Raw genomic sequence first — 17,478 nt, forward strand, 5'->3', positions numbered from 1 at the left:
GAGGAAGACATCAAGTCACAGGAGAAAAGTCTGGAAAAGACCAGATGAAGGAAGTCAAGTCTGACATATAGAATGTTATCTTATTGATTTAAAATCATTGTTGAGTTGGAACTTTTTAAAATGATCATTGCTGTAGTTATGTAGTTCTCAAATTATTGTAATCATATGACTTAATGAATTATCTAAAATAAACAAGATTGAAAGCAGATGCTATTGTGTAATTCTAGTGTTTTCTAGTGTGTGTTTGTCTGTGTGTCTGTGAGAGAGAGAGAACAGACTTGGCACAAGTCCTCCATGTCTGTCCTGATCCAAGACACTCTTCCTCCAATCAGCACTAGAGTGACATCACTTCTGTCACAACTACAATGACATCATTTCTCTCACCTAAACACAATAAGACACTAGGAATATTCACAACTACAATGATATGAAAGATAAGAATTATTTTTGGAAGAGAATGAAGGAGGCTGACAGAGGACAACATAAATATCTGCTCTGGGAATCTGACAACAAAGCAGAAATAAAAATCAACCACACGGTATTTTCTTGTTAAGATTTATACTGTAGATGTAACTGGTCTGGTCTGCTAAAATCATCACTTCAATGTGGAGTCACACGTCCCCCAAAAATACAGGTTTCTCCTCAAAATGTTTTAAAATGCTGTGCATTGAATCTCATCACATAACAAGATAGACTAACAAACCAAAACGTTCTGCAGACATGCTGACATCTTTCTCTATTTATCTTGGATCTTGGAGGGCACTACGGTGTTGAACACTGAGCTGTAGTCAATGAACAGCATTCTTACGTATGTGTTCCTTTTGTCCAGGTGGGAAAGGGCAGTGTGGAGTGCAATAGAGTTGGTGTCATCTGTGGATCTGTTGGGGCGGTATGCAAATTGGACTGGGTCTAGGGTTTCTGGGATGATTGTGTCAATGGGTGTCATGCCCAGACTTTCAAAGAATTTCATAGCTACAGATGTGAGTGCTTCGGGATGATGATAATTTAAATAGGTTACCTTGGCGTTCTTGTGCACAGAGACTATGCTGGTCTGCTTGAAACATGTAGGTATTACAGACTGGGTCAGGGAGAGGTTGAAAATGTCAGTGAATACACTTGTCAGGGCATGCTCGGAGAACACGTCCTGGTAATCCATCTGGCCCTGCGGGCTTGTGAACGTTCAACTGTTGAAAAAGGTCACATCGGCTACGGAAAGCATGATCACAAAGTCATCCAGAACAGCTGTTGCTCTCACGCATGGTTCAGTGTTGCTCGGCTCAGAGCAAGCGTAGCATGCATTTAGCACATCTGGTAGGCTTGTGTCACTGGGCAGCTCGTGGCTGGGTTCCCCTTTGTAATCCTTAATAGTTTGGAAGCCCTGTATTTGCTCGCAAGTTGATTTTGTTCACCCACACCAGACGCAATCAGGAGGAACAATTATGTTAATTTGGGGACAGGTCAAAAAGCATTTAACATTTATGTCAATTTAGTTAGCTCGATTGCTGTTGCTAGCTCATGGGATAAAGCACAAGGTCCTCTACTCCGACAATAAATTAACAGATAAAACGGTAAACGAAATTAGTTTCTCGTCATCTCTCCTTCCTTCATGCTTCTTCTCCTTTGGACTTTATATGGCGGTTGGCAACCACCTTTACAGCATTACCACAACCGACTGAAGTGTCACATATAAAACAACAGATAAAAACAGTGAACTATGTTTGTACTGAATGAATGGTCAATCCCACCATACAACAATATCACAATGTATGTGAATGCATGTCTCTGTTCCTTGCTGTGCGTCTCTTCACAGTACCTGTTGTTCCATAAGGTGTATTGTTACCTGCTTTTTAAATCTGATTCTACTGCTTGCATTAGTTACCTGATGTGGAATAGAGTTCCATGTAGTCATGGCTCTATGTAGTACTGTGCGCCTCCCATAATCTTTTCTGGACTTGGGGACTGTAAAGAGACCTCTGGGGCACGTCTTGTGGGGTATGCATTGTTGTCCGAGATGTGTGATTGTATTTTAAAAACAGACAGCTCGGTACATTCAGCTTGTCAATAAAAACTAGTGTCTAGATATTGTCTGTAATCAATGACTTCTGGTTTGGAAATGTACGCACGGGTCACTGGAGATGACGTTGTCGATGCACTCATTAATGAAGCAGGTGACTGATGTGGTGAACTCCACAAAAACTTCAGATGAATCCCGGAACATATTACAGTCTGTCGCTCTCTGTGTGTTGAGTAGCAACCGCCTCATGCGGACCACTTCTGCAATAAAATCACCGGCCACTAGGAGTGCTGCGTGTCACTGGTACTTCCTGTTTGAGTTCTTGCTTGTAAGCAGGAATCAAGAACCTCCAGGATAGAGTTATGGTCAGATTTACCAAATGGAGGAATACATATGTGAATACTGGCCACTATAGCTCAGCATTCAGGACCCTCCAAGTTGATCATTAAGCTTGAGGCCCTGGGACTGAACCCCGGTCCTGTGCAATTGGGTCCTGGAGTTCCTGACGGGCCATCACCAGGTGATGAAGGAAGGAAACAACACCTTCACGTCGCTGATCATCAACACTGGGGCCCCACAGGGGTGCGTGCTCAGTCCCCTCCTGTACTCCCTGCTCACCCATGACCTCCAACTCAGGCAGGGTAGCCTAGTGGTTAGAGCATTGGACTAGTAACCGAAAGGTTGCAAGTTGAAGTCCCCGAGCTGACAAGGTACAACATCTGTCGTTCTGCCCCTGAACAGGCAGTTAACCCACTGTTCCTAGGCCGTCATTGAAAATAAGAATTTGTTCTTAAATGACTAGCCTAGTAAAATAAAGGTAAAAAGAAAAAACTCTATCATCAAGTTCGCAGATGACACAACAGTAGTAGGCTTGATTACCAACAATGATGAGACAGCCTGCAGTGAGGAGGAGAGGGCTCTGGGAGTGTGGTGCCAGGAAAATAACCTCTTATTTAAAGTCAACAAAACAAAGGAGATGATCGTGGACTTCAGGAAACAGCAGAGAGAGCAGCCCCCTATTCACATCGACGGGACCACAGTGGACAAGGTGGAAAGCTTCAAGTTCCTCGGCGTACACATCACTGACTAACTGAGATGGGTCACTCACGCAGATAGCGTGGTGAGGAAGGCGTAACAGCACCTATTCAACCTCAGGAGGCTAAAGAAATTTGACTTGTCACCTAAAACCCTCACAAAGTTTTACAGATGAACAATCGAGAGCATTCTGTCGGGCTGTATCACCGCCTGGTATGGCAACTGCACCACCTGCACCTGCAGGGCTCTCCAGAGGGTGGCGCGGCCTGCCTTAAGCATCACGGGGGGAAATTACCTGCCCTCCAGGACAACAACCACCCGAGTCACTGCCTGTTCACCCCTCTATCATCCAGAAGGTGAGGTCAGTACAGGTACATCAAAGCTGGGACCGAGAGACTGAAAAACAGCTTCTATCTCAAGGCCATCAGACTGTTAAATAGCCATCACTAGCACATTAGAGGCTGCTGCCCTAAATACATAGACTTGAAATCACTGGCCACTTTAATAAATGGAACACCAGTCACTTTAATAACGTCAAAATATCTTGCATTACCCATCTCCTATGTATATACTGTATCCTACACTATCCTACTGTATCTTATCCTATACCAATCTGACATTGCTCGTCCATATATTTTTATATTCTCTATTCCATTCCTTTAGTAGATGTGTGTATTGGTGAATATGTTGTGTAATTGTGAGATATCTTGTTAGATATTAATGCACTCGTCAGAGGAAGAAGCACAAGCATTTCGCTAAACCCACAATGACATCTGCTAAACGCGTGTTTGTGACCAATAACATTTGATTTGATCTATTGGTAGATGGGTAAAATATTTTAAAAAGCAGACATTGAATTTCCCTTTGATCACGGTGAAATTATAAATTTGGGGCAGCAGGGTAGCCTAGTGGTTAGAGCGTTCAAACCCCCAAGCTGACAAGGTACAAATCTGTCGTTCTGCCCCTGAACAGGCAGTTAACCCACTGTTCCCAGGCCGTCATTGAAAATAAGAATTTGTTCTTAACTGACTTGCCTGGTTAAATAAAGGTAAAATTAAAACTTTTAAAAAATTCCACTTTGGATGGTGTATCAATACACCCAGTCACTACAAAGACACAGTCGTCCTTCCTAACTCAGTTGCCAGAGAGGAAGGAAACCGCTCAGGGATTTAAACCATGATGACTTTGGAGGTCTTTGTTATTTAGCCATTTTTCACTAATGCAGGCCTCAGCTATACAGGCACAACTACCACAATCTATAACAAACATAATTCTTCCAATACATTTGATTCATATTCCAGACAAATATTACAACGATGAGTTTGTCTGAACAACTTGTTTACCTGTTCTATAGCATTTGTCAAACAGGAAAAGGCAAATGTGACAATATTTAACCAGTGGCCTGCTCAATCTGACACGTTCCTCATCACATCATTTTAGTAGAGTCAACTGTCATTACATTAGTGTGACCTGTTTGTTGAGTCGGCATGGCCAGGTGTAAATGGACCCATATGGATTAAAACCATGTTGAAACTGTAGGTGTGGTGGTGGAGCCCTCCCTTCAGAGGTTTATTTAGGACTAACAACATGGACCCCAACCCAGAATCCTCCAGCAGACACACCTGAGGAGGACTGTATAAAAAGCCCAGGACTGACCAGACAGAATCACACATCAAGACTCTCCAAAGCATCTCCAGGACCAAGAAGCCATCTAGAGAATCTCCACTGTCAGATCCAAGGAGCCATCCAGTCTCTCCTCTCCACACACTGAAGATGGAGCAAAGCCCCTCTCTCACCCTGCTGCTGCTGCTGCTGCTGGGCCTCTCTCAGGCCAACCCTCTCATGGAGGATGGAAGTGGACCAGAGATCCTAACAGACAACCCAGAGGCTGTAGACATCACTGAGAGAATTCTGACCACTAATAACGGCTCCAGTCAGTTTCTGTTGGAGGGGGACATGGTGGCACCAACAACCAGAAACGCCATGATTTGCTATAGGTACAACCAACACACACTGAAAACAATATTGTGCTTCTACTTTTAAAACTATCTGCATCAGCTTATTTAGTATTTCCAACACAAGGTATTTTTATGTTTAATATACTTCACTTTTAGTGTTTCAGAAAGTTGCATGATCACAAAATATACAACTTCTCTTCGTTCAAACCTGCATACAAACATTGTGTAGAAAGTAGCATTATAAAGTCAAAAGAATGTGGAATTACCCACAATCCTCTAAAAACAGAGCCAGGTGTCAAAGTTGTTGCTAGAACTTAAAGTTAGTAAATTGAGGGAAAATGTCCCTTGGAGTTGTTTTTACATGCATCTTATGTTGATATATTTACATATTTTAAATTTCAGGTTGGTTAAACGAATGAAGTAGAGTAAAGTACTAATTATAAAAACTATATATTTTTAGGTCAAAATAATTGTATTTTCAAATATAATTGACTAACCAGCTGAATGTTATTTTACAGTGCAGGATGCTTCTGGAACAAAGGCCCCGACGGACTGGTTGAAGTGCCCTACACAGTGAGCAGTAGCTTCAGTTCCTCTGACAAGCAGGGCATTGAAAACGCCCTCCGGGCCTTCACTTCCAAGACCTGCATTCGCTTCGTGCCTTGGCAGAATCAGGTTGACTTTATCAGCTATGAGCCCAGAGATGGGTGCTGGTCCCCTCTTGGTAGAGTGGGAGGCCAACAGACGGTTTCTCTCCAAATGGACGGCTGCGTTTACTTCGGCATCATTCAGCACGAGACTCTCCACGCTCTGGGCTTCCAACACGAACAAACCAGGAGCGACCGTGACCAGTACGTCACGATCAACTGGAGTAACATCGACTCTAACAATGCCTACAACTTTGATAGATCAAACACCAACAACCTGAACACTCCCTATGACTACAGCTCTGTCATGCACTATGGAAAAACAGCCTTCTCTATCAACGGGATGGACACCATCACCCCCATCCCCAACCCCGACGTGCCCATCGGCCAGAGACAGGGGTTGTCCACCACGGACATCCTGAGGATCAACAGACTCTACGGCTGCTGAGAGGAAGACATCAAGTCACAGGAGAAAAGTCTGGAAAAGACCAGATGAAGGAAGTCAAGTCTGACATATAGAATGTTATCTTATTGATTTAAAATCATTGTTGAGTTGGAACTTTAAAAAATGATCATTGCTGTAGTTGTGTAGTTCTCAAATTATTTTAATCATATGACTTAATGAATTATCTAAAATAAACAAGATTGAAAGCAGATGCTATTGTTTAATTCTGGTATTCTATAGTGTTTGGTCTGAGTGTGTGTGTTTGTGGTGTGTGTCTGTGAGAGAGAGAGTTAACAGACTTGGCACAAGTCCTCCATGTCTGTCCTGATCCAAGACATTCTTCCTCCAATCAGCACTAGAGTTACATCACTTCTGTCACAACTACAATGACATCATTTCTCTCACCTAAACACAATAAGACACTTGGAATATTCACAACTACAATGACATCATTTCTCTCACCTAAACACAATAAAGACACTAGGAATATTCACAACTACAATGACATCATTTCTCTCACCTAAACACAATAAAGACACTAGGAATATTAACAACTACAATGACATCATTTCTCTCACCTAAACACAATAAAGACACTAGGAATATTCACAACTACAATGACATCATTTCTCTCACCTAAACACAATAAAGACACTAGGAATATACACAACTACAATGACATCATTTCTCTCACCTAAACACAATAAAGACACTAGGAATATACACAACTACAATGACATCATTTCTCTCACCTAAACACAATAAAGACACTAGGAATATTCACAACTACAATGACATCATTTCTCTCACCTAAACACAATAAAGACACTAGGAATATTCACAACTACAATGACATCATTTCTCTCACCTAAACACAATAAAGACACTAGGAATATACACAACTACAATGACATCATTTCTCTCACCTAAACACAATAAAGACACTAGGAATATTCACAACTACAATGACATCATTTCTCTCACCTAAACACAATAAAGACACTAGGAATATTCACAACTACAATGACATCATTTCTCTCACCTAAACACAATAAAGACACTAGGAATATTCACAACTACAATGACATCATTTCTCTCACCTAAACACAATAAAGACACTAGGAATATTCACAACTACAATGACATCATTTCTCTCACCTAAACACAATAAAGACACTAGGAATATTCACAACTACAATGACATCATTTCTCTCACCTAAACACAATAAAGACACTAGGAATATTCACAACTACAATGACATCATTTCTCTCACCTAAACACAATAAAGACACTAGGAATATTCACAACTACAATGACATCATTTCTCTCACCTAAACACAATAAAGACACTAGGAATATTCACAACTACAATGACATCATACCTAAACACAATAAAGACACTAGGAATCACAACTACAATGACATCATTTCTCTCACCTAAACACAATAAAGACACTAGGAATATACACAACTACAATGACATCATTTCTCTCACCTAAACACAATAAAGACACTAGGAATATTCACAACTACAATGACATCATTTCTCTCACCTAAACACAATAAAGACACTAGGAATATACACAACTACAATGACATCATTTCTCTCACCTAAACACAATAAAGACACTAGGAATATACACAACTACAATGACATCATTTCTCTCACCTAAACACAATAAAGACACTAGGAATATACACAACTACAATGACATAATTTCTCTCACCTAAACACAATAAAGACACTAGGAATATTCACAACTACAATGACATCATTTCTCTCACCTAAACACAATAAAGACACTAGGAATATTCACAACTACAATGACATCATTTCTCTCACCTAAACACAATAAAGACACTAGGAATATTCACAACTACAATGACATCATTTCTCTCACCTAAACACAATAAAGACACTAGGAATATTCACAACTACAATGACATCATTTCTCTCACCTAAACACAATAAAGACACTAGGAATATTCACAACTACAATGACATCATTTCTCTCACCTAAACACAATAAAGACACTAGGAATATTCACAACTACAATGACATCATTTCTCTCACCTAAACACAATAAAGACACTAGGAATATTCACAACTACAATGACATCATTTCTCTCACCTAAACACAATAAAGACACTAGGAATATACACAACTACAATGACATCATTTCTCTACCTAAACACAATAAAGACACTAGGAATATTCACAACTACAATGACATCATTTCTCTCACCTAAACACAATAAAGACACTAGGAATATACACAACTACAATGACATCATTTCTCTCACCTAAACACAATAAAGACACTAGGAATATTCACAACTACAATGACATCATTTCTCTCACCTAAACACAATAAAGACACTAGGAATATTCACAACTACAATGACATCATTTCTCTCACCTAAACACAATAAAGACACTAGGAATATTCACAACTACAATGACATCATTTCTCTCACCTAAACACTATAAAGACACTAGGAATATTCACAACTACAATGACATCATTTCTCTCACCTAAACACAATAAAGACACTAGGAATATACACAACTACAATGACATCATTTCTCTCACCTAAACACAATAAAGACACTAGGAATATTCACAATGACATCATTTCTCTCACCTAAACACAATAAAGACACTAGGAATATTCACTACAATGACATGAATAGAGGGCTGGGAAGAAAAAAAAACACTAATAATTATTTAAGGAGGAAAATAATCAGTGAGGCTGACATGAGAATATAAATATATGCAATGGGAATCCAGCTATTGAGATGTGGATCTGGTTAAGTAAATCAGGTGTTAAAATTAGGTGAAAAGGAGACTGGAACAGGACTTTAAAAAGAGCTTCAGCTCCTGGTTGGACGCAGCTCAGAAGGCTGGAGTCCATCTGGCAACACAGAGACCTGCCTGGTGAATACAACCAGGGGTGGAGGACACAACTGTATCCTCTATTTTGTTTTGTTTATATAGGCAGAAGTAATGAAATGTACAGTATTCACACAGGGTAGTAGGGTATTCACAGGGGTAATAGTGCCGTAGGGTATTCACAGGGGCTAAAAGGGTAATATGGTACACACAGGGGGTAAGAGAGGAGTAGGGTATTCCCAGGGGGTAATAGAGTAGTAGGGTATTCCCAGGGGGTAATATGGTATTCCCAGGGGGTAAAAGTGCAGTAGGTTATTCACAGGGGGTAATAGAGTAGTAGGGTATTCACAAGGGGTAGGAGAGTAGTAGGGTATTCACAGTGGGTAACAGAGTAGTAGGGTATTCACAGTGGGTAATAGAGTAGTAGGGTATTCACAGGGGGTAATAGAGTAGTAGGGTATTCATATGGGGTAATATGGTATTCCCAGGGGGTAAAAGTGCAGTAGGTTATTCACAGGGGGTAATAGAGTAGTAGGGTATTCACAAGGGGTAGGAGAGTAGTAGGGTATTCACAGGGGTAAGAGAGTAGTAGGGTATTCACAGTGGAGTAGTAGGGTATCTCCCAGTGGTATTCACAGTGGGTAATAGAGTAGTAGGGTATTCACAGGGGGTAATAGAGTAGTAGGGTATTCACAGGGGGTAATATGGTATACCCAGGGGTAAAAGTGCAGTAGGTTATTCACAGGGGGTAATAGAGTAGTGGTATTCACAAGGGGTAGGAGAGTAGTAGGGTATTCACAGGGGGTAAGAGAGTAGTAGGGTATTCACAGGGGGTAATAGAGTAGTAGGGTATTCACAGGGGGTAATATGGTATTCCCAGTCTCCCAGTGGTTCCTCAGCCTAGTCTCCCAGTGGTTCCTCAGAACAGTCTCCCAGTGGTTCCTCAGCCCAGTCTCCCAGTGGTTCCTCAGCCCAGTCTCCCAGTGGTTCCTCAGGACAGTCTCCCAGTGGTTCCTCAGAACAGTCTCCCAGTGGTTCCTCAGGACAGACTCCCAGTGGTTCCTCAGCCAGTCTCCCAGTGGTTCCTCAGCCCAGTCTCCCAGTGGTTCCTCAGCCTAGTCTCCCAGTGGTTCCTCAGGACAGTCTCCCAGTGGTTCCTCAGCCCAGTCTCCCAGTGGTTCCTCAGGACAGTCTCCCAGTGGTTCCTCAGCCCAGTCTCCCAGTGGTTCCTCAGCCCAGTCTCCCAGTGGTTCCTCAGGACAGTCTCCCAGTGGTTCCTCAGGACAGACTCCCAGTGGTTCCTCAGGACAGTCTCCCAGTGGTTCCTCAGCCCAGTCTCCCAGTGGTTCCTCAGGACAGTCTCCCAGTGGTTCCTCAGCCCAGTCTCCCAGTGGTTCCTCAGCACAGTCTCCCAGTGGTTCCTCAGCTCAGTCTCCCAGTGGTTCCTCAGGACAGTCTCCCAGTGGTTCCTCAGCTCAGTCTCCCAGTGGTTCCTCAGCCCAGTCTCCCAGTGGTTCCTCAGCCAGTCTCCCAGTGGTTCCTCAGCCCAGTCTCCCAGTGGTTCCTCAGCCCAGTCTCCCAGTGGTTCCTCAGGACAGTCTCCCAGTGGTTCCTCAGCCCAGTCTCCCAGTGGTTCCTCAGGACAGTCTCCCAGTGGTTCCTCAGCCCAGTCTCCCAGTGGTTCCTCAGGACAGTCTCCCAGTGGTTCCTCAGCCCAGTCTCCCAGTGGTTCCTCAGCCCAGTCTCCCAGTGGTTCCTCAGCCCAGTCTCCCAGTGGTTCCTCAGGACAGTCTCCCAGTGGTTCCTCAGCCAGACTAGAGACAGTGGTTGAGAGGAGCAGGCACCCAGTGCACTCCCCTAAGACTCCCATTGGTTGCTTGATAAACAGACTCCCATCCTCTCTTAAAATCAGTAGATGATGTGAGGCATAGATAGAAGTATTGAACTGTTTTTCATGTTATAGTATTTGGGTAAAGTACCAAAGTTTCCATGATACCATGTAACTCCACTACAGAATTTATATCAAACCAGTGGTCCAGCCTCTGTCACCAGTGAGGTTTGGGCCTTCCCAGTGGTTCCAGCCCACTGAGGGTTTCACAGCAGCCCCAAATAATTGTGACCCAGAACACTAAACCAGTTCTCAGTTGGTGAGAGGGACACTTCACTGGTTTGGCTCAGACTCTACTGTAGAAGGTACAGAACATCATCACCCAGTTTGAAGTATAAACAAGGTCACCATGGTTCCAAGCACACCAAGTACAGTTCAAGGACAACTTTTACTGGCACTATGTGGCAACAACTGCATCTAAGTTTTACTGAAGGTCTCAAGCTATATTTAATCATGTTCTATCAGAAAAAACTCCCTATGTGCATTCAATCAGGACATGTCTCCCAGGCAGGACAGAGAGGACAGAGAAACAGCTGGTTCCTGCAGGCAGGACAGAGACCCAGAGAGACAGCTCCCTATCTCCAGTGGGACAGGACAGAGAAACAGCTGGTTCTTATCTGCAGGCAGGACAGAGTGGTTCCTCAGCTTTCTATCTGCAGGCAGGACAGAGACAGAGACACAGCTTTCATCTCCAGGCAGGACAGAGACAGCTTTCTCCCAGTGGTTCAGAGCCACAGTCTTTCCATCTTCAGGCAGGACAGAGACCCAGCTTTCTATCTGCAGGCAGGACAGAGACACAGTTTCTATCTGCAGGCAGGACAGAGACCCAGCTTTCTATCTGCAGGCAGGACAGTCTCCCAGTTTCTATCTGCAGGCAGGACAGTCTCACAGTTTCTATCTGCAGGCAGGACAGTCTCACAGCTTTCTATCTGCAGGCCAGGACTCCCAGAGGTTCCTCAGACACAGCTTTCCCATCTGCCTCAGGACAGAGACACAGCTTTCTATCTCAGGCAGGACAGAGACCCAGCTTTCTATCTGCAGACAGGACAGACTCCCAGCCTGACTAGCCCAGGCTCCCAGTGGTTCCTCAGGACTCCCAGTGGTTCCTCAGGAGACTAGAGACTTTCCATCTGCAGGCAGCCTGACTAGAGAGATTTAGCACCTAGACAGGACTGCACCAGCCTTCTATCTACAGGCAGGACAGGACAGGGCTTTACACCTAAAACTGCAGTAGATGACTAGAGCCTGACAGAAGATTGAACTTTTTTCACTTATAGTATTTGGGTAAAAGCCTGACAACCAGTTTCCTGACTAGGTAGACAGGGGCTTTCAGAATATCTGCAAACCAGCGGACTACCAGCCTGTCACCAGTGAGGTTTTAGGCCTTCCACTGTACCAGCCAGACTACCAGCCCACTAGAGGGGTTTCACAGCAGCCAAAATAATTGTGACCCAGAACCTAAACCAGTTCTCACCAGGTGAGAGGGCACACACCTAGGACTTTCTACTGCAGGCAGGACAGAGACATCATCAGCCAGTTTGGAGTATAAACAAGGTCTACCATGTACCAGGACCCAAGTACAGCAAACAACTTTCTGTCAGGATTTACACCAACTGCATCAAAGTTTTACTGAAGGTCTCAGCCTACTTAAGATGTTCTTTGAAAAAACTGGCCAGTGTTACTACCAGCCATGACTACCAGCAGACAGGAGAGGTCTTAACACCTACCTACTGCACCAGCAGACAGGAGAGGGCTTTCTCCACAGCTACCATCTGCAGCAGCCTGACAGGAGAGGGCAGACACCTTTCATCTGCACCAGTGTTACAGAGACACAGCTTTCTATCTGCAGGCAGGACAGAGACAGAGACACAGCTTTCTATCTCCAGGCAGACTAGGAGACAGCTTTCATCTGCCACAGGACCAGCCTGACTTTCTATCTGCAGACAGGACAGAGAGACAGCATTCCATCTGCAGGCAGGACAGAGACACAGCTTTATATCTGCAGGCAGGACAGAGACACAGCTTTCTGATCTGCAGGCAGGACAGAGACAGAGACACCTTTCTATCTCCAGCATGACAGAGACAGGAGACAGCTTTCTATCTGCAGGCAGGACAGCCTGACTACCAGCTTTCTATCTGCAGGCAGGACAGAGACAGATTTCCATCTGCACCAGGACAGAGACACAGCTTTCTATCTGCAGGCAGGACAGACTACCAGGCAGGACTGAGACACAGCTTTCTATCTGCAGGTAGGACAGAGACACAGGCTTTACACCTTTCTATCTGCAGGCAGGACAGACCAGAGACAAGCCAGCCTGACCAGGAGAGAGACACCTACCACTGCACCAGGACCTGACTACCAGCCTGACTAGGAGAGGGCTTTACACCTACCACTGCAAGCCTGACTACCAGCCTGACTAGGAGAGGGCTTTACACCTACCACTGCACCAGCCTGACTAGGAGAGGGCTTTACACCTACCACTGCACCAGCCTGACTACCAGCCTGACTAGGAGAGGGCTTTACACCTACCACTGCACCAGCCTGACTACCAGCCTGACCAGGAGAGGGCTTTACACCTACCACTGCACCAGCCTGACTAGGAGAGGGCTTTACACCTACCACTGCACCAGCCTGACTACCAGCCTGACTTGGAGAAGGCTTTACACCTACCACTGCACCAGTGTTACTACCAGCCTGACTACCAGCCTGACTAGGAGAGGTCTTAACACCTACCACTGCACCAGCCTGACTAGGAGAGGGCTTTACACCTACCACTGCAGCAGCCTGACTTGGAGAGGGCGTTACACCTACCATTGCACCAGTGTTACTACCAGCCTGACTAGGAGAGGGCTTTACACCTACCACTGCACCAGCCTGACTACCAGCCTGACTAGGAGAGGGCTTTACACCTACCACTGCACCAGTGACTACCAGCCTGACTGGGAGAGGGCTTTACACCTACCACTGCACCAGCCTGACTAGGAGAGGGCTTACTACCAGCCTGACTTGGAGAGGGCTTTACACCTACCACTGCACCAGTGACAACCAGCCTGACTAGGAGAGGGCTTTACACCTACCATTGCACCAGTGTTACTACCAGCCTGACTAGGAGAGGGCTTTACACCTACCACTGCACCAGCCTGACTACCAGCCTGACTAGGAGAGGGCTTTACACCTACCACTGGACCAGCCTGTTACTTTACACCAGCCACTGGACCCAGCCTGACTAGGAGAGGGCTTTACACCTACCACTGCACCAGTGTTACTACCAGCCTGACAACCAGCCTGACCAGGAGAGGGCTTTACACCTACCACTGCACCAGCCTGACTACCAGCCTGACTAGGAGAGGGCTTTACACCTACCACTGCACCAGCCTGACTACCAGCCTGACTAGGAGAGGGCTTTACACCTACCACTGCACCAGCCTGACTAGGAGAGGGCTTTACACCTACCACTGCACCAGCCTGACAGGACCAGCCTGACCAGCCTGACCAGGAGAGGGCTTTACACCTACCACTGCACCAGCATGACAACCAGCCTGACTAGGAGAGGGCTTTACACCTACCACTGCACCAGCCTGACTACCAGCCTGACTAGGAGAGGGCTTTACACCTACCACTGCACCAGCCTGACTACCAGCCTGACTAGGAGAGGGCTTTACACCTACCACTGCACCAGTGTTACTACCAGCCTGACTTGGAGAGGGCTTTACACCTACCACTGCACCAGTGTTACTACCAGCCTGACAACCAGCCTGACCAGGAGAGGGCTTTACACCTACCACTGCACCAGCCTGACTAGGAGAGGGCTTTACACCTACCACTGCACCAGCCTGACTACCAGCCTGACTAGGAGAGGGCTTGACACCTACCACTGCACCAGCCTGACTAGGAGAGGGCTTTACACCTACCACTGCACCAGCCTGACTACCAGCCTGACTAGGAGAGGGCTTTACACCTACCACTGCACCAGCCTGACTACCAGCCTGACTAGGAGAGGGCTTTACACCTACCACTGCACCAGTGTTACTACCAGCCTGACAACCAGCCTGACCAGGAGAGGGCTTTACACCTACCACTGCACCAGCCTGACTAGGACCAGGAGGGCTTTACACCTACCACTGCACCAGCCTGACTAGGAGGAGGGCTTTACACCTACCACTGCTACCAGCCTGACTTGGAGAGGGCTTTACACCTACCACTGCACCAGCCTGACTACCAGCCTGACTAGGAGAGGGCTGTACTCTTCTGCACTACCTACATTGGGTTAACTACAGCTTTAACCCGACCCTGTCTCAGTCCATTAGTTACCAATCACACAGTCCCATCCATCTTGTGTCAGTGTTGTGAAAACATATGTAACTCCAGCACTCACTCGTTCCCCTCCCTAGAACCACTGTGGTTTCACTTACTACAGTATGTCAGTGTTGTGTAACCCTCAATCAATTCGTTCAGAAAGTTTACGTTTCTATTGAATGAATTCAGGTATGTTTCTGTATGGCTCATAATGAATACACCCCAGCTCTCTCGCCAGCTCCCATTTATAGATAGCTATCTGACTGAGGCTGACACTTTACAATGCCTGGTCACAGATCTCTGTTTGGGATGTCTTGCCAAACATGAAAGCAACCATAGCAGTTGGACAACAAAATACAACAATCTGGGACCAGGCCAAATATGAGCCAGGCCAAACAGGAAGATGTTTCAGGAATAAAAGGAAACTCAAATATAGAAAACTGTAGTAGATACTGTCGAACTACTGCTGTCCAATACAGTACTACAGGAAACTCAAATATAGAAAACTGTAGTAGATACTGTCGAACTACTGCTGTCCAATACAGTACTACAGGAAACTCAAATATAGAAAACTGTAGTAGATACTGTCGAACTACTGCTGTCCAATACAGTACTACAGGAAACTCAAATATAGAAAACTGTAGTAGATACTGTCGAACTACTGCTGTCCAATACAGTACTACAGGAAACTCAAATATAGAAAACTGTAGTAGATACTGTCGAACTACTGCTGTCCAATACAGTACTACAGGAAACTCAAATATAGAAAACTGTAGTAGATACTGTCGAACTACTGCTGTCCAATACAGTACTACAGGAAACTCAAATATAGAAACTGTTAGATACTGAATACTGCTGTCCAATACAGTACTACAGGAAACTCAAATATAGAAAACTGTAGTAGATGCTGTCGAACTACTGCTGTCCAATACAGTACTACTACTGTTGAGAATATAGTACATGCTACATGTTATCCAATACAGTACTACTACTGTTGAGAATATAGTAGAGGCTACATGTTATCCAATACAGTACTACTACTGTTGAGAATATAGTAGAGGCTACATGTTATCCAATACAGTACTACTACTGTTGAGAATATAGTACATGCTACATGTTATCCAATACAGTACTACTACTGTTGAGAATATAGTACATGCTACATGTTATCCAATACAGTACTACTACTGTTGAGAATATAGTACATGCTACATGTTATCCAATACAGTACTACTACTGTTGAGAATATAGTACATGCTACATGCTATCAATACAGTACTACTACTGTTGAGAATATAGTACATGCTACATGCTATCCAATACAGTACTATTCTGTTGAGAATATAGTAGAGGCTACATGTTATCCAATACAGTACTACTACTGTTGAGAATATAGTACAGGCTACATGTTATCCAATACAGTACTACTACTGTTGAGAATATAGTACATGCTACATGTTATCCAATACAGTACTACTCTGTTGAGAATATAGTACAGGCTACATGTTATCCAATACAGTACTACTACTGTTGAGTATATAGTAGAGGCTACATGTTATCCAATACAGTACTACTCTGTTGAGAATATAGTACATGCTACATGTTATCCAATACACTACTACTCTGTTGAGAATATAGTACATAATACATGTTATCCAATACAGTACTACTCTGTTGAGAACGTAGTGTCGGCTGCATTATTTTGGTTGCACCTGCTTGTACAGTACAGGCACAGGTCTAGATGGTAGTGTTTACTTTCACTTCAAGTTCATTCATTAACCCAGCTTGGCCTCTCCGTGACGGCAGGGAAAATCTGCAACTTGAAATTGAGCGATTGAACGGGAAAGCCTCTATAGAAGCTATAAACAGCAGATTTCCAAGTGGAATTATTATTTTGTTTAAACTCAGGACTGAGCTTTAATTTTGTCAGTGTTCTGTTTTGTGTTGTAACATTTAATTCCAAATACAGTCTGACATAGAATATAGAGGGAATACTTCGCCATAACAAAGCTGGTAGAAATATAACTAACTTCACACATGAACCACGATCGTATCTACAGTACGTACCACCACGAACAATGTTGGTTTCTGATTTGATACAGGAGAAAGTAGAAGGTGTACAAGAGACGAAATAAAGAAAAAAATGTCCCTCAATCAAGATGCTTGTCTAGAATGTTCTCGGAATGTAGGTTAAACCGTGGAAATGTGGGTTAGCAGGTCAGGTGAGACTTCTTCTTTGAAGCTGCCAACTCAAAACCTTGTCAACAGTCTCTGTCTTGAGTTCTGGCTGCCTGCCT

At 44.2% G+C, this 17,478-nt stretch overlaps 1 protein-coding gene across 1 annotated transcript; it reads left to right on the plus strand.

Moving 5' to 3' along the window:
- The first annotated feature begins 4,822 nt into the window (after positions 1-4,822).
- LOC135537567 (hatching enzyme 1.2-like) lies at positions 4,823-6,130 on the plus strand. Its single transcript, XM_064963698.1, has 2 exons — positions 4,823-5,046; positions 5,526-6,130. Exons 1-2 carry the CDS (start codon positions 4,823-4,825, stop codon positions 6,100-6,102), a joined length of 801 nt encoding a protein of 266 aa, XP_064819770.1. The 3' UTR covers positions 6,103-6,130.
- The last annotated feature ends 11,348 nt before the right edge of the window (positions 6,131-17,478 follow it).

The sequence above is a fragment of the Oncorhynchus masou genome, unplaced genomic scaffold, assembly GCF_036934945.1.
Source record: "Oncorhynchus masou masou isolate Uvic2021 unplaced genomic scaffold, UVic_Omas_1.1 unplaced_scaffold_817, whole genome shotgun sequence".
NCBI lineage: Eukaryota > Metazoa > Chordata > Actinopteri > Salmoniformes > Salmonidae > Oncorhynchus > Oncorhynchus masou.

What these genes read in the sequence shown, in the direction of transcription:
- LOC135537567 (XM_064963698.1), top strand. Translation starts at nt 4,823, where the DNA reads ATGGAGCAAAGCCCCTCTCTCACCCTGCTGCTGCTGCTGCTGCTGGGC. An exon ending in AACGCCATGATTTGCTATAG is followed by an intron (nt 5,047 to 5,525) that starts GTACAACCAACA and finishes GTTATTTTACAG; the next exon opens with TGCAGGATGCTTCTGGAACA.